The 26,154-nt window shown below is 46.4% G+C and overlaps 2 protein-coding genes across 4 annotated transcripts in view; both read right to left on the bottom strand.

Annotated features, from left to right (window-relative positions):
- The window catches only part of LOC142254819 (solute carrier family 22 member 6-B-like), a 100,962-nt gene extending 89,948 nt beyond the window's left edge, over positions 1 to 11,014 (bottom strand). The window contains exon 1 of the mRNA XM_075326141.1: positions 10,848 to 11,014. The gene's annotated coding sequence lies outside the window, so the exon portion shown is untranslated. The remainder of the gene's footprint in view (positions 1 to 10,847) is intronic.
- Positions 11,015 to 14,628: 3,614 nt separating this feature from the next.
- LOC142255191 (solute carrier family 22 member 6-A-like) overlaps positions 14,629 to 26,154 on the bottom strand; it is a 196,214-nt gene continuing 184,688 nt past the window's right edge. For all 3 annotated transcript variants that reach the window (XM_075326687.1, XM_075326688.1, XM_075326686.1), the window contains 2 exons: positions 16,631 to 16,834; positions 14,629 to 14,996 (listed from right to left, as the gene is read on the bottom strand). In XM_075326687.1, the coding sequence (XP_075182802.1) occupies positions 14,921 to 14,996; positions 16,631 to 16,834 (280 nt within the window). In that variant the 3' untranslated portion in view covers positions 14,629 to 14,920. The remainder of the gene's footprint in view (positions 14,997 to 16,630; positions 16,835 to 26,154) is intronic.

The raw sequence follows: 26,154 nt of genomic DNA, 5'->3' as shown, positions 1-26,154 counted from the left end.
TCAGACTCACACTCAGACTCACACTCAGACTCACTCACACTCAGACTCACACTCACACTCAGACGCACACTCAGACGCACACTCAGACGCACACTCAGACGCACACTCACACTAACACTCACACTAACACTCACTCAGACTCACACTCACACTCAGACTCACACTCAGACGCAGACTCAGACGCAGACTCAGACGCAGACTCACACTCAGACTCACACTCACACTCACAGACTCAGACTCACACTCACACTCAGACTCACACTCAGACTCACACTCAGACTCAGACTCACACTCACACTCAGACTCACTCACACTCACACTCAGACTCAGACACACGCACACTCAGACGCACACTCAGACGCAGACTCAGACGCACACTCAGACGCACACTCAGACGCACACTCACACTCACTCAGACTCACACTCACTCAGACTCACACTCAGACTCACACTCAGACGCAGACTCAGACGCAGACTCACACTCAGACTCACTCAGACTCACACTCAGACTCACTCACACTCAGACTCACACTCAGACTCACTCACACTCAGACGCACACTCAGACTCACACTTACACAGACTCACACTCAGACTCACACTCAGACTCACACTCAGACGCAGACTCAGACGCAGACTCACACTCACACTCAGACTCACTCAGACTCACACTCAGACTCACACTCAGACGCAGACTCACACTCAGACTCACTCACACGCACACTCAGACGCACACTCAGACGCAGACTCAGACTCAGATGCACACTCAGACGCACACTCAGACGCAGACTCAGACACAGACTCAGACTCACACGCACACAGACTCACACTCAGACACAGACTCACTCACACTCAGACTCACACTCAGACTCAGACTCACACTCACTCACACTCAGACTCACACTCACACGCAGAATCAGACGCAGACTCACACTCACACTCAGACTCACTCAGACTCACACTCAGACTCACACTCAGACTCACTCACACTCAGACTCACACTCAGACTCACACTCACACTCACACTCAGACGCACACTCAGACGCTCACTCAGACGCACACTCACACTAACACTCACTCACACTCAGACGCAGACTCAGACGCAGACTCAGACGCAGACTCAGACGCAGACTCACACTCAGACTCACAGACTCACACTCACACTCACAGACTCAGACTCACACTCACACTCAGACTCACACTCATACTCAGACTCACACTCAGACTCAGACTCACACTCACACTCAGACTCACTCACACTCACACTCAGACTCAGACACACGCACACTCAGACGCAGACTCAGACGCAGACTCAGACGCACACTCAGACGCACACTCAGACGCACACTCACACTCACTCAGACTCACACTCACTCAGACTCACACTCAGACTCACACTCAGACGCAGACTCAGACGCAGACTCACACTCAGACTCACTCAGACTCACACTCAGACTCACTCACACTCAGACTCACACTCAGACTCACTCACACTCACACTCACACTCAGACTCACTCACACTCACACTCAGACGCACACTCAGACTCACACTTACACAGACTCACACTCAGACTCACACTCAGACTCACACTCAGACGCAGACTCAGACGCAGACTCACACTCACACTCAGACTCACTCAGACTCACACTCAGACTCACACTCACACTCACTCAGACTCACACTCAGACTCACACTCACACTCACTCAGACTCAGACGCAGACTCACACTCACTCACACTCAGACTCACACTCAGACTCACACTCAGACTCACACTCAGACTCACTCAGACTCACACTCAGACTCACACTCAGACTCACACTCAGACTCACACTCAGACGCAGACTCAGACGCACACTCAGACACAGACTCAGACTCACACGCACACAAACTCACACTCAGACACAGACTCACTCACACTCAGACTCACACTCAGACTCACACTCAGACTCACACGCACACTCAGACACACACTCAGACGCACACTCAGACGCACACGCACACAGACTCATACTCAGACACAGACTCACTCACACTCAGACTCACACTCAGACTCACACTCAGACTCACACTCAGACTCACACTCAGACGCAGACTCACACTCAGACTCACACTCAGACGCAGACTCAGACACAGACTCAGACGCACACTCAGACACAGACTCAGACTCACACGCACACAAACTCACACTCAGACACAGACTCACTCACACTCAGACTCACACTCAGACTCACACTCAGACTCACACGCACACTCAGACACACACTCAGACGCACACTCAGACGCAGACGCACACTCAGACGCACACTCAGACGCACACGCACACAGACTCATACTCAGACACAGACTCACTCACACTCAGACTCACACTCAGACTCACACTCAGACTCACACTCAGACGCAGACTCACACTCACACTCAGACTCACTCAGACTCACACTCAGACTCACACTCAGACTCAGACTCACAAGCACACTCAGACTCACACTCACACTTACACTCACACGCACACTCACACGCACACTCGCACGCACACTCAGACTCACATGCACACTCAGACTCACACGCACACTCACACTCAGACTCACACGCACACTCACACTCAGACTCACACGCACACTCACACTCAGACGCACACTCAGACTCAGACTCAGACTTACACTCAGACTCACACAAACACTCACACTCAGACTCAAACGCACACTCACACTCAGACTCAGACGCACACTCACACTCAGACTTACACGCACACCCACACTCACTCACACTCAGACTCACACGCACACTCAGACTCACACGCACACTCAACGCAGCAGACACACAACACCCAACACACAAACACCGCGGCACACACAAATATACGCACATACCGCACAACACACACATTGCACAAAACATACCTCCCCCCAAAACACACACACACACCCACACAAACCGCGCAACACACATACACAACGATACAGACACACAGCGCTCCACAAATAACGACACACAACGCAACACACAAACAACACCGCTCTCACCCCCCGCTACACCCAGAACATGTACAGCCCCTACACAAACACTTGGTAACTACACACAACAACATCTATATATATATATATATATATATATATATATATATATATATATATAACAAAAATCATACATTAACTACACAATACGTAAATTCTAGAATACCCGATGCGTAGAATCGGGCCACCTTCTAGTATATATATATATATATATTATATATATATATAAAGCTGAATGTGTGTGTGTATGTATGTATGTATGTATGTCCGGGATTGGCATCTGCACCGTCGCAGCTACAGCCACAAAATTTTGCACACTCACACTTCTGGACCCCAAGAGCGTCATAGGCTATGTTTTGAGGGGAAATTTTAACCCCACGCTTTACAGTTATTCACCAAAAAACCTGCCTCCATTAAAGCGAATTGAGCTGGGAGCCACAGTGCAGCAAGAACTTCAGAAGAATGCGCAGCCAGGCCCTTAACTTGAATGTTGGCATGTCACAATGCAGCCAGGGAAAGAGACAGACACAGACAGGGAAAGAGGCAGACACAGACAGGGTAAGAGACAGACATAGACAGGGTAAGAGACAGACACAGACAAAGAAACAGACTGACAGGGAAAGAGACAGACGGAAAGAGAGGGAAAGAGTCAGTCAGGTTAAGAGACAGACAAAGTCAGGTAAAGAGACAGACACAGGGAAAGAGACAGAGGGAAAGAGGGAAAGAGACAGACAGGGAAAGAAAGGGAAAGAGACAGACAGGGAAAGAGACAGACAGGGAAAGTGATAGATAGACAGATGGGAAAGAGATTGAGAAAAACGGAGAAAGAGACAGAGACAGTCAGAGACAGACAGGAAAAGAGACAGACAGACAAAGAGAGAGAGAGACAGAGAGATATATACAGAGGGGGACACAGACAGAGAATGGGAGAGAAAAAAGGAGACAGTTACTATCCCGGGCGTTAATACATTCTATTTATACATTCTATCCCGGGAATGTTAATACATTCTATTTTGTTAACAATAGTTATTAACCCGGGCGAAGCCGGGTAGTACAGCTAGTATATAGATATATATATATATTTATTTTTTTTCCTCCTGTCCCACCTGCCCTATCCCTCAATGTCAATTGCTGCTCACTTTCCCCAGTCCCACGTGCTCGCTGCCTGGGAGTATTCCTAGACTCTGATCTCTCTTTCAAGCCACACATCGAAGCCCTCTTCACCTCCTGCCTCCTCCAACTTAAAAATATTTCCCAGATCCGTACATTCCTTTCCCAAGAAGATGCAAAAACCCTAGTGTATGCCCTTATTATCTCCCGCCTGGACTACTGCAACCTCCTGCTCTGTGGCCTCCCATCTAACAGTCTCGCACCCCTACAATCTATTCTACACTATTCTGGCCGGCTAATCCACCTCTCCACCCACTACTTCCCGACCTCTCCTCTCTGCCAATCCCTTCACTGGCTTCCTATTGCTCAACGATTCCAATTCAAAACCCTAACTATGACATACAAAGTCATCCACAACCTGTCTCCTCCATGCATCTGTGACCTAGTCTCCCGGTACTAAGATGCACGTAACCTCCGATCCTCACAAGATCTCCTTCTCTGCTCCCCTATCATCTCCTCTTCCCACCATCGCATCCAAGACTTCTCCCGTGCCTCCTCCATACTCTGGAATGCTCTCTCACAACACATCAGACTCTCGCCTACCTTGACAAGCTTCAAAAAGAACCTGAAGACCCACCTCTTCCGACAAGCCTACAACCTGCCGTAACCCTCAGTCCGCTATAGCACCGCACGACCATCTCTACAATCACCTACTTTATCTTCACCCAACCCTTGTAGGCTGTGAGCCCTCACGGGCAGGGTCCTCTCTCCTTCTGTACCTGTTTGTACCTTGTTTTGATTATAATAACAATAGAGTCCACTGAGGACTCTGAGTTCTTTTAAATAATGATTTATATATATACTGCATATATATATATATATATATATATATATATATATATATATATATTATTTATAAATCTTACAATTTTCTTACTGTCCACTGGGGCTTTTTTTTAGAGTCTAACTTAGTGTTGTTTTAGGAAATTACACATGTACATTAGCTGCAATTGTTATACATATTTTAATCTCATATTAATATTCAATAGTCTGTATTCATTATAAGTAGTGTTGTAGGAATTTTAGTTTCGTATTAATAATAAGTAATTGTAGTTCTCTGTATTTATGATTCTGTATCTGCTCATGTATGAAAAGGGGGAGAGTTAGGGGCCCGTCACAAGTAGCGACGCACCAACGATTCCACCAGCGATCCAGCCAGGCAGGGATCGTTGGTGAGTCACTACATGGTCGCTGGTGAGCTGTCAATCAGGCAGATCTCACCAGTGACCAGCTGCGATGCTGCACTTGATAACCAGAGTAAATATCGGATAACTAAGCAAAGCGTTTTGCTTGGTTACTCGATATTTACCCTGGTTACCAGTGCACACCGCTTACAGGCTGCCAGCGCTGGCTCCCTGTACATGTAGTTAGGGTACACATCAGGTTACTAAGCAAAGCGCTTTGCTTAGTTACCCAATATTTACACTGGCTACGTGTGCAGGGAGCTAGCGCTGGTAGCCTGTAAGCAGTGTAAGCTGGTAACCAGGGTAAATATCGGGTAATCAAGCAAAGCGCTTTGCTTAGTTACCCGATATTTACCCTGGTTACCAGCGTACGCTGCTTACACAGAGTCAATGCTCGTTGGTCTCCCGCAGTCAAACACGCCAATGCGTGCTGCCCTGCGGGAGCCCGATGACCAAAAAATGAACCAGAACAGTGTGTAACGATGAGCGATTTCACAGCAGGGGCCAGGTTGCTGCTTAGTGTCACACACAGCGAGATCGCTGATGAGGTCCCTGGTATGTCACAAAACCTGTGACTCAGCAGCGATCTCGCTTGCGATCTCCCTATGTGAGAAGTACCCCTTAGCTATTCCCTCAGACTTTGTTTGTCTAGGTGTCTCCTGCCTGGACCATAGGCAGAAGATAAAGATTTAGAGATAATGGTTACAAGTTCCTTATCTGGTGAGCTGGGAATTAAGGGATTCATGTTTTAAGGCTATGCCATTGTTTACAGCTGTTTCTTTGAAGTATTACTATAAAAAAATGTAATCCTAAAAAGTCTTATATTTTGCTTCCAAAAGGCAATTCTGAGTTGTCTCCTCATATATGAGAATAAAGTCTTCAACGGGAACGGATGTGTTCAGCCTCTTTGATTGGTAAATAAGAAATTCTCCTGTCAGCAATGGTCAGACCCTGGCTCTAGCTTTACTTTTGAAGCATCTAATGAGTGTGTGCAAAGTTCATTGTGATTGGATGATGAGCAGGGATATCACCTATTGTGATTGTTGGATACTATGTTATCTGCTATGTATAGAGGTGTTATCAGTCATTCTAATCCTGCCTCTGGTGATAATGAACTTGTTGAAAAATCTTTCTGAAAGGGCAGGAAGTATAAATGTAAAAAAAAAACACTGACCAGACAGAAAAAGACAAGATTACTAATTTTGCTTTTAACCCCTTCATGACTTTGTGAATTTCTATTTTTGCTCCTTTTCTTCCAAAAGCCATAACTTTTGTTTATTTTTCCTTCAATATAGCTGTGAGGGCTTGTGTTTTGCAGAAGAAGGGGGCAATAGAGGGGGGGTGATTTAAACATTTGTGCTTTTTTATTTTTTTCATATTTTTTATTTTTTTTTTAACTTTTTTATGTATTTATTAGTCCCCTTAGGGGACTTGAAGCTGTGCTCGTCTGCTCACTTCTGCTGTTCAGATTGGGCATCAATATCAGCATTGCTCTATACAGCAGAAATCATGATCTCTTATGAATGTCACTCACTGCCGGCGTTCACAGGAAGTGAGTCAATTCATGACAAACACAGGAATCATCAGCTGACCCCCAGCTGTAATGACAACCCATAGGCGCCCCGCGATCACGTCACAGGACCACCGTTGGGAATAGGAAATGGCGCACTGCCCACCGGTGCATATTAAATCCCACTGTCAGAGATTGACAGTGAGATTTAACTGGTTAACAGCCACGGGTGAATCTCCGATCCACCCGCAGCTGTTAGAGGCAGGAGATGGCTGATCAGATGAGCCAACATGTGCACGGAAAGATCTGGGCTCAGCATGCGAGCCTGCTTCAAAGCAAGGGGGATGACCTTTTATGTGCCAGTATGTCGTAGGTCATGAAGGGGTTAATACAAATTGAGATATTAAAAAAAAAATCAATCCGAACATTATTTTTAAATAAAAAACACAAAAATCCTGATTTGAACAATAGGTCATTTTCTGTTGATAGTTGGCTTTTTAACTCACTCCTTGATACAAAAAACATAATCTTTTCTGTTTATTTTTAAAATATATTTCACACTTTTTCCCAATTATCGTGGCCCCTTTAAATAGGGCTTAGGCCTTGCACTAGTCCGGTTTTACATATTTGTGTTCAACAGCCAGAATCCGGACTGCAATGTATGGACTGGTCTATAAATTACCACCTAGCCAATAAAGTCAGATGCCTAGTGCTTTGTGAAAATAGGGGCAACCAAAATGATGCAAGCGTTGTACCAGGAGGTTTTTTTTCTGTTCTGGGCAACCACCTCAACAGAGCAGGAGTGAAGGTCCAGGCTATGAATCAATTGTCCATATAATAAGATCATCTGTGTTTGTATGATTATTGCTATGTGCATACCAGGATGCGCCTTTGGAATGTGAAACAAATTATACTAGGCTGAACAATGCAAGTATTCATAACACACTGATTGTATTCATAACATGTTGGTTCTCACCAGCTGGGATGTGAAGCTGGGGCTTTATCTCTACCAAAATATACAATGAACAAAGAAGTATTCAGTAGCTGGTTCAAACTGGTATTAGAAAGCCAGTAGCAGGCTGATGACGTACTATATACGGTAGACTTTGCCATTTATCTCTAACCAATCAGGGACAATGTTGAACTGAATAACTGTGTGTATTTTATAATATACGGATTAGAAGAGCATTGAGCTTCTCCCGGATAGAGACATGTCTCTGTGTGGTCATTTTTTTCCTCATACATACATCTGTGCAGATTTGATTCAGCCTCCGTCTCTGTGACCCTGAAGACCCCTTAGCGGTCTCCCCCAACACAGGTAGTCCATTATTATGCAACCCAGAGAAATATAGAGCCCAAAGTCACCTGCCATAGACCACTACCCATTCGTTATTGCATAGGAGATGGGTCCCTTTCAGGCATTTTGGGCACCTTCCTAGTATATATGTCCACTTCCTAGTATATATGTCCACCACTCTTGTATATATGTCCCCATCCTGAACCCATCCTGGTATATATGGTCCTCATCCTGAACCTCTTGCAGTTATTTATGTCCCTCATCCTGGGTACCTTCCTGGGATACAGTATATGTCCCCCATTCTGCAGCTATTCTCTAACACTGTCACGATGTGACCGTAGGATAGCGAGGGACAGGGGGCTCCTATACTGTCCCTCATTCTAGGGGATCTTAGGCTATCCCTAACCTCAGGGTTACCTCTAATAGTGGAGATGCTGGAGTCCCATGCCTTACTATTCTCCTGAGCAGAACTAATATGTACCCCCCACATGGAAGGAAGTGGAAGAAGTGTGGTGGCAACACAGATTAAGGGGTACTTCTAACATAGCGAGATCGCTAGCGAGATCGCTGCTGAGTCACGGCTTTTGTGATGCACCAGTGACCTCATTAGCGATCTCGCTGTGTGTGACACTGAGCAGCGACCTGGCCCCTGCTGTGAAATCGCTGCTCGCTACACACAGTGCTGGTTCATTTTTTGGACGTTGCTCTCCCGCTGTGAAGCACACATCGCTGTGTGTGACAGCGAGAGAGCAACGATCTTAATGTGCAGGGAGCCAGCTTCTGACAGCTGCGGACGCTGGTAACCAAGGTACACATTGGGTAACCAAGTGAAACGCTTTGGTTGGCTACCCGATATTTACCTTGGTTACTAGCGTACGCTGCTCTCAGGCTGCCAGTGCTGGCTCCCTGCTCCCTGCACGCGTAGCCAGAATACACATCGGGTAAATAAGCAAATCGGTTTGCTTATTAACCCGATGTGTATTCTGGCTATGAGTGCAGGAAGCCAGCGCTAAGCAGTGTGCGCTGGTCACCAAGGTAAATATCGAGTAACGAAGCGAAGGGCTTTGCTTCGTTACTCAATATTTACCTTAGTTACCAAGTGCAGCATCGCTTCCATGCGTCGCTGGTGGCTGGGGAGATCTGCCTGATTGACAGCTCACCAGCAACCATGTAGCGACGCACCAGTGATCCTGACCAGGTCAGATCACTGGTGGGATCGCTGGAGCGTCGCTAAATGTGACGGTACCCTAAGACAGACAGAACTCAGATAAAAACAAACAAACAAAAACAAAATGCAGACACAGGGCAAACTCACAGGAACAAACAATAAAACACTAAAGGCCACATTACACACTGCGATATCGGTCCCGATATTGCCATCGTGCGTACCCGCCCCCATCTGTTGTGCGACACGGGCAAATCCCTGCCCGTGTCGCACAACATCACCCAGACCCGTCACACATACTTACCTTCCCTGCGACGTCGCTGTCACCGGCGAACCGCCTCCTTTCTAAGGGGCCGGTTCGTTCAGCGTCACAGCAACGCCACTGCAGCGTCACTGAACCACCGTCCAATAGAAGCGGAGGGGCGGAGATGAGCGGGACGAACATCCCGCCCACCTCCTTCCTTCCGCATTGAGGCCGGGAGGCAGGTAAGGAAAGCTTCCTCGTTCCTGCGATGTCACACGGAGCGATGTGTGCTGCCGCAGGAACGAGGAACAACTTTGTTACTGCTGCAGTAACGATATTTGAAGAATGGACCCCCATGTCACCGATGAGCGATTTTGCACGTTTTTGCGACAATGCAAAATCGCTCATAGGTGTCACACGCAACGGCGTCGCTACAGTGGCCGGATGTGCGTCACAAAATCTGTGACCCCAACGAGATTGCTGTAGCGATCCCGTAGCGTGTAAAGCCCGCTTTAGGAGAAAAACAAGAGAAGTAAGGCAACAACAAAAGAACAACAAGGGTAACATCAAAACCATTCACAGCAACAAAGTAGTACAACCACCAGTTAGGGGTACTTTGCACGTTGCGACATCGCTACTGCGATATCGTCGGGGTCAAATCGAAAGTAACGCACATCCGGTGCAGGTAACGACGTCGCAACGTGTAAAGCCTAGATGCGCCGATAAACGATCGCAGAAGCATTGTAAATCAGTGATCTGTGTAGCATCGGACATTTTCATAATGTTGCGCCAATAGGAGATACGATGTTGTTCGTCGCTCCTGCGGCAGCACACATTGCTGTGTATGAAGCCGCAGGAGCAAGGAACATCTCCTTACCTGCCTCCACCGGCTATGCGGAAGGAAGGAGGTGGGCGGGATGTTTACGTCTCGCTCATCTCCGCCCCTTCGCTTCTATTGGCCGCCTGCCGTGTGACGTCGTTGTGACGCCGCACGACCCGCCCCCTTAGGAAGGAGGCGGATTGCCGGCCACAGCGACGTCGCAGGGCAGGTAAGTGCATGTGAAGCTGCTGTAGCGATAATATTCGCTACGGCAGCTATCACAAGATATCGCACGTGCGACGGGGGCGGGTACTATCGCGCACGGCATCGCAAGCATCGGCTAGCGATGTCGCAGCGTGCAAAGTACCGTCTGGACCACAACACATCACCATACCAGCATAGAGAAGCTATGAGAAAAAAGAAAGTTTTTTCAGGATCAGCTCACCTTAAATCTTGCTGCAGGCCGGTTTAGGAGCTCAGTGCACAGACAGTCAGTGGGCCGGATCCCAGGAAGAATAGAGCAAAAAAGTATTCCTCCAGCACTTGAAGATATATTATTCCACGATGTTCATGGACTTGATAAAATCATAATCAATTTTATTGGTGTACAAAAGTACAAGTGATTAAAAACATTGCGTCTTACGCGTTTCAAGCCGAACAAGGGCTCTTACACATAGCATAACATAAATGATAAATGAACAAGCTAAAAACACTTTATACACAATACCAGGAAGAGGAAAATCACCCCACCTCCAACCAATTAATCTATGCATCCAAATGAATCATCAGGGTGTGAACATGTAGCCAACAAGTCTATCATGAATTCTAAGGATAAGAACGCACTTTGCTTTTTACCTGCTTTTTTGCTGCTTTTTCAACTGCAGAGTTTAATGCCAAAATGGTTGTGTTCTGCTTTTCAAGCAAAGTCTATGGGAAGTTGGGTTTCTTGACCACACTATGCAGTTCAAACTGCAGCCTTTTTGTGGCAGAAATTTGGGCAACAACTCTGCTTTGCAGTTCTAAACGCAAATGGCAAAAATAATTGACATGTCAATTGTTTTTGCCATTTGAGTTTTGGAGCATGTGAGGTTAGTCCCCGCCCCCTGCCGTGGGCAGGTCGCGGCGATCCGCGCACATGTCAGCTGTTTCAACAGCTGACATGTGTGCCTGCATATTCCGAGTGGAATCGCTTCCACTCGCAACATTTAACCCCTTACATCTCACTGCCAAAGTCTGGCAGCGAGATGTATATGCACGCGGCCATTACTTTTATTTACCGCCACCCCCACCGGAAGTCACGTGCGTGATCACGTGACTTTTGGTGGTTGCCATGGTAGCACAGGGTCATGTGATGACGCCTGTAGCTAACATGAGTCACTTCCTCTCAGTGGCGACATAATGCCAGCACGGAGGGTAAAGCACCATATCTGCAGTTCTCAGCTGTGTAGCTGAGATCTGCAGATAAGGCAGTGCGATCGGATTGCTGATCGCTATAGCCCCCTAGGGGGACTAGTTAAATAAAAAAAAAAAAGAAAAAAAAGTTTTAAAAATAAGAAAAAAAAAAAAAAACCTAAAAGTTCAAATCGCCCCCTTTTCACCCCATTGAAATTTAAAGGGTTAAAAAAATAAAAAAATATACACACATTTGGTATTGCCGTGGTCAGAAATGCCCGATCTATCAAAATATAAAATCAATGAATCTGATCAGTAAACGGCGTAGCGGCAACAAAATTCCAAATACCAAAATTACGTTTTTTGGTTGCCGCAAGTTTTGCGCAAAATGCAATAACAGACGATCAAAACGTAGCATCTGTGTAAAGATGGTACCATTAGAAACGTCAGCTCGAGACGCAAAAAATAAGCCATTACTGAGCCATAGAACCAGGAAAATGAGAACGCTACGGGTTTCGGAAAATGGCGCAAAACGTGCGCCATTTTTATTGGGCAAACTTGTGAATTTTTTTTAACCCCTTAGATACAAGTAAACCTATACATGTTTGGTATCTACAAACTCGCACCGACCTCAGGCATCACAATGACACATCAGTTTTACCATATAGGGAATACTGTGAATAATATATCCCAAAATCTATTGTGCAATCACACTTTTTTTTCAGTTTTTTCACACTTGGAATTTTTTTGCTGTTTTCCAGTACACTATATTGTAAAACGTATGATTTCATTTAAAAGTACAACTCGTCCCGCAAAAAACAAGCCCTCATATGGCAAGATTGACAGAAAAATAAAAAGGTTACGGCTCTCTCGGAAGAAGGGGAGCAAAAAAAAAAAAAACAAATGCAAAAACGGAAAGTGCCCGGGGGCTGAAGGGGTTAAAGTATAGTGTTTTCCTTTAAATTCAGACCTAAATCGATCATAAAAAAATCCTGCCAAAAATCGTGTTAGTTTTAGCTCTACTACCGCAGTGTTACAAGTGCTGACAGTGAAGGCTCAATTCATGAGGAGGATGGCCATGGCGCTTCTGGCGTTTCACATGGAAAGAGTTTTTTGTACAACCAAAAAATTCTCTTTTTTTTTTTTTTTGCAATATTTTTTGGACATAATATTTTCTGAGGTTTGTTTCTTTATTCATTCAGTATGTGAAAAGCTTTTTTAGAATTCATGATAGACTTGTTGGTTACGTGTTCACACCCTGATGACACAGTTGGTCGCGTGGATTAATTAGTTGGAGGTGGGGTGATTTCCCTCTTCCTGGTATGGTGTATAAAGTGTTTTTAGTTTGTTCATTTATGTTATGCTATGTGTAAGAGCCCTTGTTCGGCTTGAAACGCGTAAGACGCAATGTTTTTAGTCACTTGTACTTTTGTATACCAATAAAATTGATTATGATTTTATCAAGTCCATGAACATCGTGGAATAATATATCTTCAAGTGCTCTATAGAGAAGCTATAGCTGGCGTTAAGGCCTCTTTCACACGTGCGTGCCTCCGGTACGTGTCTGGTCCGTTTCCTCACGTACCGGAGACACGTACACACGTAGACCTTGATTTTTTTAATGGACTTGGATACACGTATGTATTTACGCACGGAACGTGTGTCCGTGCCGTACATACGTGTGTCCATGTGTTCCTCACGGCAACATGTCCGTTTTCTCTCCGGCATCACGGGTGTCACACGGAATGCAAACGGGTCACACATAACGAAAAACGGACCACACGGATGTGTTCCGTGTGACACACACCGGATAAATCACATGTGTCTGCGAGAAAAAACAAAACACTACTCACCTTCTCCGGCACTGCAGGCTCAGCCGCTGCTGTCACTTGCTTCCGACCACCACTCATTATGCTCATTGAATATTCACTCCACTGTGGGCCGGAAGCTGCAGCAGCGGGGAGTCGGCAGGACCGGAGACCGAAGATCAGCACCACGGACAGCGACACCAGGGACAGGTGAGCAGAAAGTTCCCGTTCTCTGTGTGTTATCACGGATAACACACAGAGAACACACGTTGGCCATAAACACGGGTCATGGAGGGCAAAACGCACCACGGACACGTCAGTGAAAAACATGCGTGGTTTTTCACGAGCGTGTGAAAGAGGCCTAAAGGAAGTTTTCAGGCAGCATATATGGGAGAGGAGCAAATGTGACTGACTGCCCCACAGCATGTGATCAAAGGAAACTAACAAGCAGGCCAGCAGATATTAACTTTTGCTAACCTGCCTCTGAACTAAAAGTTTGTGGGTCGATGCCTGAGTCTGCCTGTGCTGATCACAGACATCAGAGGCAGGCAGAGTGCTAGAATCTGTGGTCTCCACAGAGCTTCACGCTGCCATGACAGTCGGTGATGTTTTTCAAAACCTCCTTGTGATAAATGCATATCAAAAATACATTCTTCCCACCTTCTCCCACTCCCACAATATTTGACTTCCTCTTCTGTAGCTGGCGCAGAGGCTGGAAGCTGACATTGGCATGCCTGCTATGGGTGAAACACGTCACTGCTATGCGCCGCCTATAACTGGCATACCAATGTCAGCTGCCAGCCTCTGATTGGTGTGTATTGTGGTGCAGAGACCCAATGGGTGTCTGTGCCGCAATACATTTCAGCTGAATGTGCGTCCTTGGACGCCTGGCTTCGTATTTGTCCCTTCTTATACTGCTCACCTGGTCTGTGTGGCTATGAGGACCAGATTTATGGAATTTAGATTCATTTTTCCTTTTTTTTGTAACTTATAAGAAATTACATTTGACAACTTTAGTAAGGGAGGTACAGTCACTTTTCTTTATATAGTTAACAGTTTTGGTATCGTACATGAATAGAAACAAATATGTTCATGGTCTTTATTTCCTTTAACAGGTCATTGAGCCAGTGATATTTTAGTCTTGTGCGTTAGGAAGCTTTGATCCATTTTGGGGTTCTAGAGGAGACCCAGTTCCTTCTCAGATGGTATCTTCGTCACTTCTCCATGGTATTCTTTAATGAGCATTTCTCAGGAGCAGACAGTGAATACGTAGTGTCTGGGTATCAATGGAATGATAGCGCCATTGGTGCCACTAATATCACAAGGCCACGCGTACAGGATTGGTGGTTACCGTCTGTAGTGGTACAATTTCTTTCTCTGGTTTCTTTTTTGACCTTTAGAAGAACAATAAATAAGAATCTATTATATTTTGGTTCGTATAGACTTTACTTCAATATATTTTGCATAACTATTGTCTCAGAGAGTATATAGTCATAAATGCATGTCTTACAAGGCACCAGATTTACTTTTACAGTAAGTCAAAACCAACTTGGCACTTGTCTTATTTTCTTCATAGTTGCTTCAAGCACCATTCCAGCATTTTTTTCACCTCGGATGTGGTGCTTTTAATCTATGTTCCCTGCCCCCAGTCTTATACTCACCCTCTGGCATCTTCACCCTCTATTGCCGATGCACTTTATGACCTGCCAGCTACTCCAGTGTTTCATGAAGTGCGCCGGAGGACACAACTCAATACAAGTCTATGGGAGCCTTGTTCTGGCTCTCATAGACTTGTATTGTCTATGGGAGCCTCATTCTGGCTCTCATAGACTTGTATTGTCTATGGGAGCCATATTCTGGATTTCAAAGACTTGTATTGTCTATGGGAGCCTCATTCTGGCTCTTATAGACTTGCATGAACAGCTTGTGATGTAACTTCTGATTTCCGGCCACTCAGAAGTCAGTCACAAGATGGTGCTGCAGGACCGGAGCTATGTAGAAAAAAGGTGAAGACGCTGGAAGGTGAGTATAAGACAGGGGGCCGGGATTGTAGATTAAAAGCACCGCTCCAGGTCTGAAAAAAGTAAACCCTGCTGGAGTGGTGCTTTCAGTCATCCAGGGTGTTTGAGTAAAATTAAATTCTGATGTCACGATTACTCTGTGCAGAGCATCTTGCACACAGGTGATGCTCTGCCGTGCCTTACTGAACTTCACAGCTGGCATTGACATATTTCCTTTGTGCAGAGCATCTTGCATTTGGAGATGCTCTGCTGTATTTCTCTGAGCACTTGCTGACAGGTTGTTTGACAGCACAGGATACCATGCAGGTTCTGGGGGTGCTTTTACTCAGGTATTCCACCTTCCTGGTAATTGCTGTTTCATTAATGAGCATGCTCTCACAGAACCTCGCCAGTCGTACTCTCTGGTTCTGCAGTTGTGCTCTTGGCTTGTGTTTGTGCTTGTGTTCTGATCTAAGTTTCTTGACCCCCAGACCATTGTTTGACTCCTCTCTGCCCGTTCCCTGTTCTTGTCATTACCTCTTGACTTCTGACCTTGGACCGTTACCTGACCACATCTCTGTCTGCTCCCTGAATCTAATATATACTCCCCTGGAATTCTGACCCTCGGCCTGTGACTTGCCTGCATTTCTGCTTACTCCCTGTGTCCCTGATGTGTCCTCCTGTTACCTGACCCTGGCTTGCCTGACAATCCTATCTATACTATCTGTAAGTAATGACTAGCATCACATCTGGTTTATTTTAGCCCATCTCATCAGCTTGACTTAGTATCTCCTGAACCCCCTTCTATAGCTCCATGGCTTCCACTGAAAGTGCTATCTCCAGGTTGGAATAAATAACTTTATACTTAGATGACTTCTATGTGAGCATTTCTTGGCTACTATAGGTAAACAGGAACACATTACATTTTGTAGCCCACAATCCCAGAATCTAGTCTCCTGGCTATCTGCAGGATTTCTGTCTTATCATCTACAAAGTTAAAACTTGTATAATTGCATCTCTGTACTTACCCAACTTCAACCTCCTCTATAGTATCAGGCAGAGGCATATTTACGGTTTCGGGTAAAAAGTAGACAAGTAGTCCTGACACTATTGGTGAACCTCCATATATGAGCGGAGGCAAGAAAGGGTAAAATTCGCCCAACATCTTCACCAGTGGAGCCACAATGCCACCCAGGCGCGCCATGGTGCTCCCCAATCCAAGACCGCTCTGCCTGAAAATCAAAGATGACATTGGGGTCTGTTAGAACATTGTACCATGCTTAATATGTTTACTTTAAGTCACAATCTACAGTAAATGACATCGAAACTAAATTCATAACAGGGCTCAATGGCGACATAGCAAATTGGTCATCATGTACAGGAGTGCATCGTTCCCCTGCCTCCTTGCTCCCTTCTCCTGAAGATTGATAGTTGGTGCAGGCGTTTTGGCTGGCCTGAATGGTGTGCCCTCTGATGCTTTGTCTCTGGTGCATGGGAGAAACACATACGCACCAACACTAGTCAGATTCAGGAATCTGATCTGCTTCAAAGCAGTTCTTACAAGCTAGATCACAAAGAGCTTGCAAGCGCACACCTTGCTTAGGAGACTGGTCACGTCTAAGATGGCCAGTTTCGTTGGCAATGAGCAGAAAACTACAGAATTAATCATCAATCCATCCTTTAATAAGAGTTAAGTTACAAAGTTGCAAGTTTTGACAAGCAATTTACAATTTTACCTCTTTAAAGGGAATCTGTCAGCAGGTTTTTGCTATGTAATCTGAGAGTAGCATGATGTCGTGGCAGAGACCCCTATTACTCAGATGTGTCACTTGCTAAGAAGCTTGCTATAGTTTCAACGCAATCAGTGTTTTATCAGCAGAACACTATTGCTGCAGGACTAGGTGTCTTGTGCCAGATAATCCAGCTAATCTGTGTAACTCCACCCACACCATTGATTGGAAGCTTTCTGACAGTGCACACAGGAAGCTGCCAATCAGAGGTGTGAGTGGGATCATGCGCTGTCAGGATCCACACTTGCGGCTTACAGCAAAGTCTGACAGGTTACCTGGTTCCTCTTTAATGCTCAACTCTACCGGGCTTCGAGGGAGTTGTGTCCACTGCTCCCAGCCGTGTAGGAGTTTGGCCCTGTGCGCACTTGCCGGTTTTTGCTGCGGATTTCCTGCGGTTTTGCTGCATGTTTCGCTGCAGAAAATGTTCATAACATCTCTGCAGTGATTCACCAGCAAAACCTATGGGAAAAAAAATGCTGTGTACACTATGCGGATTTTGACAGCTGCATGTTTTGCTGCGGGATTCCCGCAGCAAAAACAATTGCAAGTCACTTCTTTTCCGCACGTTGCTGCGGCATTTCACTCCTTTGACTGCAATCTAATCGTGAAATCCCGCAGGGAATAACGCAGGCAGCAAATTCTGTGCGGTTCATTGCATTTTCCTGCGTTATTCCCTCTGGTATTTCGCGGTTTTGGGACATAATGTTCATCGCTGCCTGTGTTTTGCAGGGAAGTGATGTCATTACAGGAAGAGGAAGCGGAGGAGAGAGTAAACACACACACATCACACACACACACACACAGACATAGAACACACACATATCACACTCACGCACAAACATATAGAATACACATACACACACATTGCACTCACACACAGACGCAGACATATAGAATACACATACAAATCAAACGGACATATAGAAAATAAAACGTGGGCTCCGCTGTATTTTTACCGTCCAGCCGAGGTAAACACACAGTGGCGGCCCGGTATTCTCAGGCTGGGGAGGGCGAGAGGCAGGGTTAATGTCCCCCACCCTCCTGCAGCCGAGAATATCAGCCCGCAGCTGCCCCGGGACTGTTGCATCCATTATGCAGCAGTCCTGGAATGTTCCCGGCTCTTCCTGTTGCCGTGATGCGGTGGCAATCAGGGTAATATAAGGAGTTAATGGTGGCGGATCGCCGCCACTAAGTCCAGGCTTGACCATGGAAGCGTCTATGAGATAGCTGACATGATCAACCCGTAAGTAAAGTGAAAAAACACACACACCGAAAAATCCTTTATTTTAAATAAAACACAAAAAAGCCCCTGTTTCACCCCTTTATTAACCCCCCAAAACACACAGCTCCGGCGTAATCCACGGAGGTCCCACGATGCTTGCATCCAGCCGCGACTGACACTGTACAGAATGCAGTTTTGCAATGAGACAGCAGAGGTAACCACAGGGCTTTTCCCACGGCTGGTAATGTGAACACACATTACCGCTCGGGAGAAATGCAGTGTGTGCTCACTGGGACTCTATCCTTCTATCTATCTATCCCTCTATCTATCTATCTATCTATCTATCCTTCTATCTATCTATCTATCTATCTATCTATCTATCTATCTATCTATCTATCCTTCTATCTATCTATCTATCTATCTATCTATCTATCTATCTATCCCTCTATCTATCTATCTATCTATCTATCCCTCTATCTATCTATCTATCTATCCTTCTATCTATCTATCTATCTATCTATCTATCTATCTATCTATCTATCTATCTATCTATCTATCTATCTATCTATCTATCTATCTATCTATCTATCCTTCTATCTATCTATCTCTCTATCTATCTATCTATCTATCTATCCCTCTATCTATCTATCTATCTATCTATCTATCTATCTATCTATCTATCTATCTATCTATCTATCTATCTATCCATCCATCTATTCTTCTATCTATCTATCCATCCATCTATTCTTCTATCTATCTATCTATCTATCTATCTATCTATCTATCTATCCATCCATCTATTCTTCTATCTATCCATCCATCTATTCTTCTATCTATCTATCTATCTATCTATCTATCTATATATCTATCTATCCCTCTAGCTATTCTTCTATCTGTCTTTTTATGTATTTCTCTATCTACTTTCTATCTCAGAAGGAAATTACTTTTTTTTTTTTCAATGTGCTTTATTGCATTGAATGCATTAAAACAAATGTACCAACCCGCACACGGCAAAACCGCGGCAATACCGCGGTAAAACTGCAGCAAACCAAGGCAAACCGCGTGCGGTTTTTGGGTGCGGTTTGCCGCGTTTTTTTTTACTGTGGGTGCGGTAATCTTTCAGACCCTGCGCACAGTGCGCACAGGGCCTTTATAATCCTTCTCTGAGCAGTGTGCGACTCTTGTGAGAGTCAGGTTGTTGATTATCATCCACAGCTGGTCTCTCCCTATTTAAGGATGGGGAGTTTGTTAGGAGATCGCCAAAGATAGCATCTGCTTATGCTCTTGCAAATATCCGATACCCTTGGTAATCCTCTTTGGTGACCTGCTATCTGTTGCTAGTGTGGTATGGAAGTGTTCCTTGGTGTTCTTCCCCATGTCCATGTCTTTTTGGGAGGGGGTTTATCTTGGTGTCTTCTGCCCACCCCAGGGTAGGGGTGTGGGGGATTAGCTCTGGGCGTGAATAGGAGACAAGAACAAGATGGGGGCCCAGACATGGCTAGCATCAAGCCTACCTCTGGGTTGAAGGTCATCACAGGGATCCCAATCTTAGTGCCAGTTCATGTCTCCCAGCTAGCCTAGCCCACCTTTGACAGGTTATACATATATTATTATACAATATAGGATTTTTTAAAAACTGTACCAAGCGGTCCAGTAGGTTACACATCCCTGCAATCAGGCTCTCTGCGTCTCAGATTCCATAGCAAAAACCTGCTGACAAATTCCCTTTAATTAAGAATGAGACAACCCATTTAAGATACAAACAGGCTGTACTGAGAAGGACAATCATGAATACTATAGTTCGGCCCCAAAAAGATTCCATATTGTTGACAGCTGATCACTTTCATACACATGTAGGATGAGAGAATACAGACCGGTAGAGGCCGCTGGATCGAAGGTGGATTAAAAGAGGACCAACCACCAGGATTTTCCTATATAAAGGGAAGCCAGAGCTATACTGGTGCTATCATGCTGATTCTATACATACCCTTAGTTGTGAGATCGGATGTATACTTTCTGAAATACAGGCAAGTAAAGTGTGTGAAATGCACTGTTACTTGATTGATAAAAAAAAGAAAAAATCCAGCTCACCCCTCTTCACTCCATGGAAAATCGGTGGCACACGGAAAAACGCCCAGATCCGGGCAGGAACAAACGATGCAGAAACAAAGGCAGATCCAGCGCCTTAGCAGGAAGACTCAGGAAGTAAAACTCCAAACTTTATTAAGTCCAGTAAAAAAATACAAAGATACAGACCACCTTGTGGGGGGGGGGCAGAAAAAAATGAATGACCCAAGGACAGAGGAAAATTCCTACATGTTTCGACCAGTGAAGGTGTCAGGTTTCCAGGTTTTCCAGTTCTCTTTTGAATGAGCTTGCCCTCAGTTAACATGGAGTTTAAGGTTCTGTTGCCCTACTTCCTGTCCAGCTGCTTAAAAGGCCGCCTCTCAGCCCAGTCCAGTGCCTGAGTATACTGCTTGCTGTGTGCTCCTGCTTTGCTGTTTCTACTTCCTGATTGCCTTGGATTCTCCTGAAAATCTACCGACCGACTCTGGACCATACCCGGTTTTCGTCAAGCTGTGCCCGGACTCCGTCTGCCGTCTTGATCAGCACTCTGCCCGGTTCGTAACCACTCTGGACAATCATCCCGTACGGACACTCCTGGACTATACCACTTGCCCCTTGTGTACCGGCTGCTGCGCATTTAGGCCTTCCGGGGTTGATTGCCGGACAGTCCCTGTCCAGGGGTTCGCTCTGGTGGTCTCCCTGGGGGAGTCCGGTGCGTGGCCCCGGGAATCCCCTTCGCTCCGTTGCGTAAAAGTGTTTTGTGTGTTTGTTTTACTGTGTTTATTCCCGTTGTGTATCTACCGTGTGTACATATTATATAACATCTTGTACCAAGAACTCGTCTCTGTTGTCATTGCCCTACGCTATCGAAATCCTCAGAACATACAGTAGTATTACATTATACTCAGGCCTTAAGAGGATTTCGCTGGGGCAATGACTGAGACACGAGTAGATCAGCTCTTTTCCATGATCAACTCCTTGCAGCAGGAGATGGAGGCGGTGCAAACTAAACTCAGAGATGTGGAGGCACAGCTGGGCCATGATCACCAGGTACTGGGTCCGGCTATTCAGGATTTGCAAGTCAGAGTGGAGGCTCAGGAAGCCGTCCCCACTACGTCCGTATCAGCTGCCGGTATGCCTAGGTTACCCCCATTCCGTTTCAATGGTGATCGTAGCCAGTTTCGTGGATTTGTGAACCAATGTATACTGTTTTTTGATGTACATGCTGATTATTACCGTTCTGACCGGTCCAAAGTGTTATGTATAATTATGTTATTAACCTCACGAGCACTGGCTTGGGCTAATCCTATGATAGAGAATCGGGACATCCGTTTAAATCACCTGGATGACTTTCTGAACGCAATGGCGCAAATGTTTGATGATCCGAATCGCCGTGCTACCGCTGAATCGGCTCTCCTTTCCTTACGTCAGGGAAAGCGTTCTGTCGTTGAATACGCCACTGAGTTCCAGAGGTTAGTGGTAGACACCGATTGGGGAAACAATGCATTATTGTCTGTTTTCAGAAAAGGTTTGTCCGGTACCATCAAGGACGAGTTAGCTCGTTCCGAATCTCCAGGGGATTTTGAACTGTTTCTCCAGCACTGTGTGCGTATTGATACCCGCTTGACGGAGCGTAGACAGGAAAAATGGGCAGCTGTAAACCGTGTAAACAACTTTGCGTTTCCTTCTAGAGAACCCGCTCTCAGGACACCACGGGAGGCCGAGGACGTTCCTATGCAAGTGGACTCTCTGCAAAAGCGAGAGACCAACGAACGTCGCGAACACCGGCTCCGTGAGCGTTTGTGTTTCTATTGCGGTCAATCGGATCATTTCTTGATCGACTGCCCGAAACGTCCAAATCGCCCAAATAAGGTATTGGCAGCCATGGCAGAGTGTGACAACACGGACGCAGAGTCCGATATCTCTGAGGCAAGTGGGCACTTGGATGCGGTATTTCCCTTGACTGTAATGTCAACCTCACCGAAGGACTCAGAAGGGAAATATACCCATTGCTCGCTCCCCATTCAGATCCAGTGGGAGGGGCATCTAATACCTACCTCTGCAATGATAGATTCTGGGGCAGGGGGAAATTTCATGGACTCCTCTTTTGCCAGGAAACACGGTATCCGGACTCAGCAAAGATCCTCACCGGTTACCATGGAGACGGTAGACGGATCTCCGTTAAGCTCTGGACCAGTGGATCGGGAAACAGTACCACTAGAATGCGTGATGAAGCCAGGTCAGCAGGAGACCCTTGTTTTCATGATAATTTCCTCTCCTCATTTTCCGATTATTTTAGGTATTCCGTGGCTACGGTCTACGAATCCGGTCATCGATTGGGAAACTAAGGAAATCTCCTTCCCACCGCAGAGTGGTCCGACCATTAGTCCAACTGTTCCGGTTCCAGTAACACCGAATGCGGAGGGCACTGTACAGGTACCTGTTCTACCCCCGGTTTATGATGACTTTGCTGACATATGCGACAAAAGAAAAGCCGATCGGCTTCCCCCGCATAGACCGTATGATTGCCCCATAGACTTACTCCCAGGGGCGGAGATTCCGTTCGGCCATGTCTACCCGTTGGCGGCACCTGAGCTAGAAGCACTAAAAGAATACATTGATGAGAGCCTAGCCAAGGGATTTATTCGCCCGTCTACCTCACCAGCAGGGGCACCCATCTTTTTCGTGAAAAAGAAAGAGGGGACTCTGAGACCCTGTATTGACTACCGGGAACTGAATAAAATAACCATCCGGAACCGGTATCCGTTACCGTTGATTCCTGAGCTATTGGAGAGGGTCCAACAGGCAAAAATATTCACCAAATTGGATCTCCGTGGGGCATATAATCTACTTCGCATACGTCCCGGAGACGAGTGGAAGACCGCGTTCCGATGTCGGTATGGACATTTTGAGTACCTAGTGATGCCTTTTGGACTTTGTAACGCTCCCGCGACTTTCCAACATCTAGTTAACGATATTTTTAGGGATATCATGGACCAATTCATGGTGATTTATCTGGACGATATCCTAATCTTTTCTGATTCCCTACAGGAACACCAGGAACACGTCAAGACCGTACTTACCCGGCTGAGGGAAAACCACCTGTACATCAAACTGGAGAAATGCGAGTTCCACTGCTCACAAATACAATTCTTAGGTTATGTCATCTCTCCTCAGGGACTGAACATGGAGTCTGGCAAGATACAAGCAATTCTAGACTGGCCGGAACCGGGGAACATCAAGGAGGTACAACGCTTTGTCGGTTTTGCCAACTTTTACCGACGTTTTATCCGTAATTTTTCAGAGATCGTTCGTCCCATCACTCTGTTAACCAAGAAAGGACAGAAGTTTGTGTGGTCCGCCCAGGCCCAGGAGGCTTTCCATCGTCTCAAGGTTTGTTTTACCTCAGCGCCTATATTGGTACATCCGAATCCCGCACTTCCCTTTATCGTGGAAGTCGACGCTTCCGACTACGCATTAGGGGCCATCCTTTCACAAAGGACTGGGGACAAGAGTCTCTTACATCCGTGTGCTTTCTTTTCCCGCCGGTTGTCCCCTGCAGAAAGGAACTATGACATTGCGGACAAGGAATTGTTAGCGATTATTTCCGCTTTCAAGGAATGGAGACACCACTTACAGGGAGCCGCGCAGCAAGTGATAGTACTCACAGATCATCGTAATCTGGAATTTCTTAAGTCTGCCAGGTGCCTGTCTCCACGGCAAGCCCGTTGGAGCCTATTCCTTAACCAGTTCAATTTTGTCGTTACATACCGTCCAGGTTCACGTAATGGGAAAGCCGATGCCTTGTCCCGAATCCACGCCGTGGACTCCGTGCCTGGAACCCCGTCTCAGACCGTGTTATCGGATGCCAATTTCGTTGGAGTAATCCAGGACCAGGACTTGTGGAAGGACATCAAGCTGGCCTATGATGGTGACGTATTTCTTGCTGCCCCCCCGAATGATGTAACTCTTGTTCTTCGGAATGGTGTGTGGTTGAGAGAGCGACGCATTTATGTCCCGGAGGCCGTAAGACTTCGGGTTCTCAAGTTGGTCCATGACTCCGTGTTGGCTGGTCATAGGGGGGTACAGAAGACGCAGGAATTTCTGAACCGTTTTTTCTGGTGGCCTACCTGTTTAAAGGACGTAAAGGACTATGTCCACTCATGTGTGGTTTGTGCCCGGTGCAAGGTCCCTCGTGTGGCTCCCACAGGACTCCTCCAACCGTTACCTGTGCCATCTCGCCCTTGGGGGTCTATCTCAATGGATTTTATTGTGGAGTTGCCCGTCTCAGACGGTCACAATACCATTTTAGTGGTGGTGGATCGGTTGACTAAAGCTGCTCACTTTATTCCGTGTGCCGGTCTTCCCTCAGCCGCAGAGACAGTGGATCTGGTTATCCAGAACGTATTCCGATTGCATGGGGTACCAGACGAGATCATCTCTGACCGGGGCGTGCAGTTCACGTCTAGGTTCTGGAAGGGGTTTTGTACGGCACTCCAGATTGATGTCTGTTTGTCTTCTGCATACCATCCTCAGACAAATGGGCAAACCGAACGGACCAATCAAACACTGGAACAATACCTTCGCTGTTATGTCAGCCATCTGCAGGACGATTGGTTGAAGATGCTTCCGTTGGCGGAGTTCTCGTATAACAACACTCAGAGCAGCTCCACTAAGGTAACGCCCTTCTTTGCTAACTTGGGTTACCATCCGACTATTTTGCCTAGGTCACCGGTTGCGGTCTCAGTGCCTGCGGTGGAGGACAGATTAACAGAGCTACGACAAAATCTGGAGGTTCTGAAGGACACTGTGGCTACAGCTCAGGAGCGTTACAAGAGGTCGGCAGACGCTCACCGGAGACCGGCACCCATGTATAAGGTAGGGGACTCTGTATGGTTGTCCACCAAGAACCTGAGATTGGGTGTTCCTTCGCAGAAACTGGGACAAAAATTCATCGGTCCGTTCAAGATCACCGGGATCGTGAGCCCTGTGGCCTGTCGGCTGCGGTTACCGCACCATCTAAAGGTACACCCAGTCTTTCATGTTTCTCTCCTCAAATCCGTCTCTCCCAATACGTTTCATGGTCGTGTCGTGCCTCCTCCTCCGCCTGTGATGGTCGACGGCGAGGAGCAGTTCGTGGTTGAGGACATTATTGACTCCCGGCTTCATCGTCGTCGGCTTCAGTATCTGGTACGTTGGCAGGGGTACGCCCCCGAGGACGATTCCTGGGAACCGGTGGGTAACATTCGAGCACCACGGAAGATCGCTCAGTTTCATCGACGGTACCCGGACAAGCCGGGCCCTGACCCGTCCTGAGGCCGTTTCTGGGGGGGGGAGTAATGTCAGGTTTCCAGGTTTTCCAGTTCTCTTTTGAATGAGCTTGCCCTCAGTTAACATGGAGTTTAAGGTTCTGTTGCCCTACTTCCTGTCCAGCTGCTTAAAAGGCCGCCTCTCAGCCCAGTCCAGTGCCTGA

Source organism: Anomaloglossus baeobatrachus, chromosome 10 (assembly GCF_048569485.1).
Source record: "Anomaloglossus baeobatrachus isolate aAnoBae1 chromosome 10, aAnoBae1.hap1, whole genome shotgun sequence".
NCBI classification, from domain to species: domain Eukaryota; kingdom Metazoa; phylum Chordata; class Amphibia; order Anura; family Aromobatidae; genus Anomaloglossus; species Anomaloglossus baeobatrachus.
Note: the sequence above shows the minus strand (reverse complement) of the source record. Positions and strands in the feature narration are given on the sequence as shown.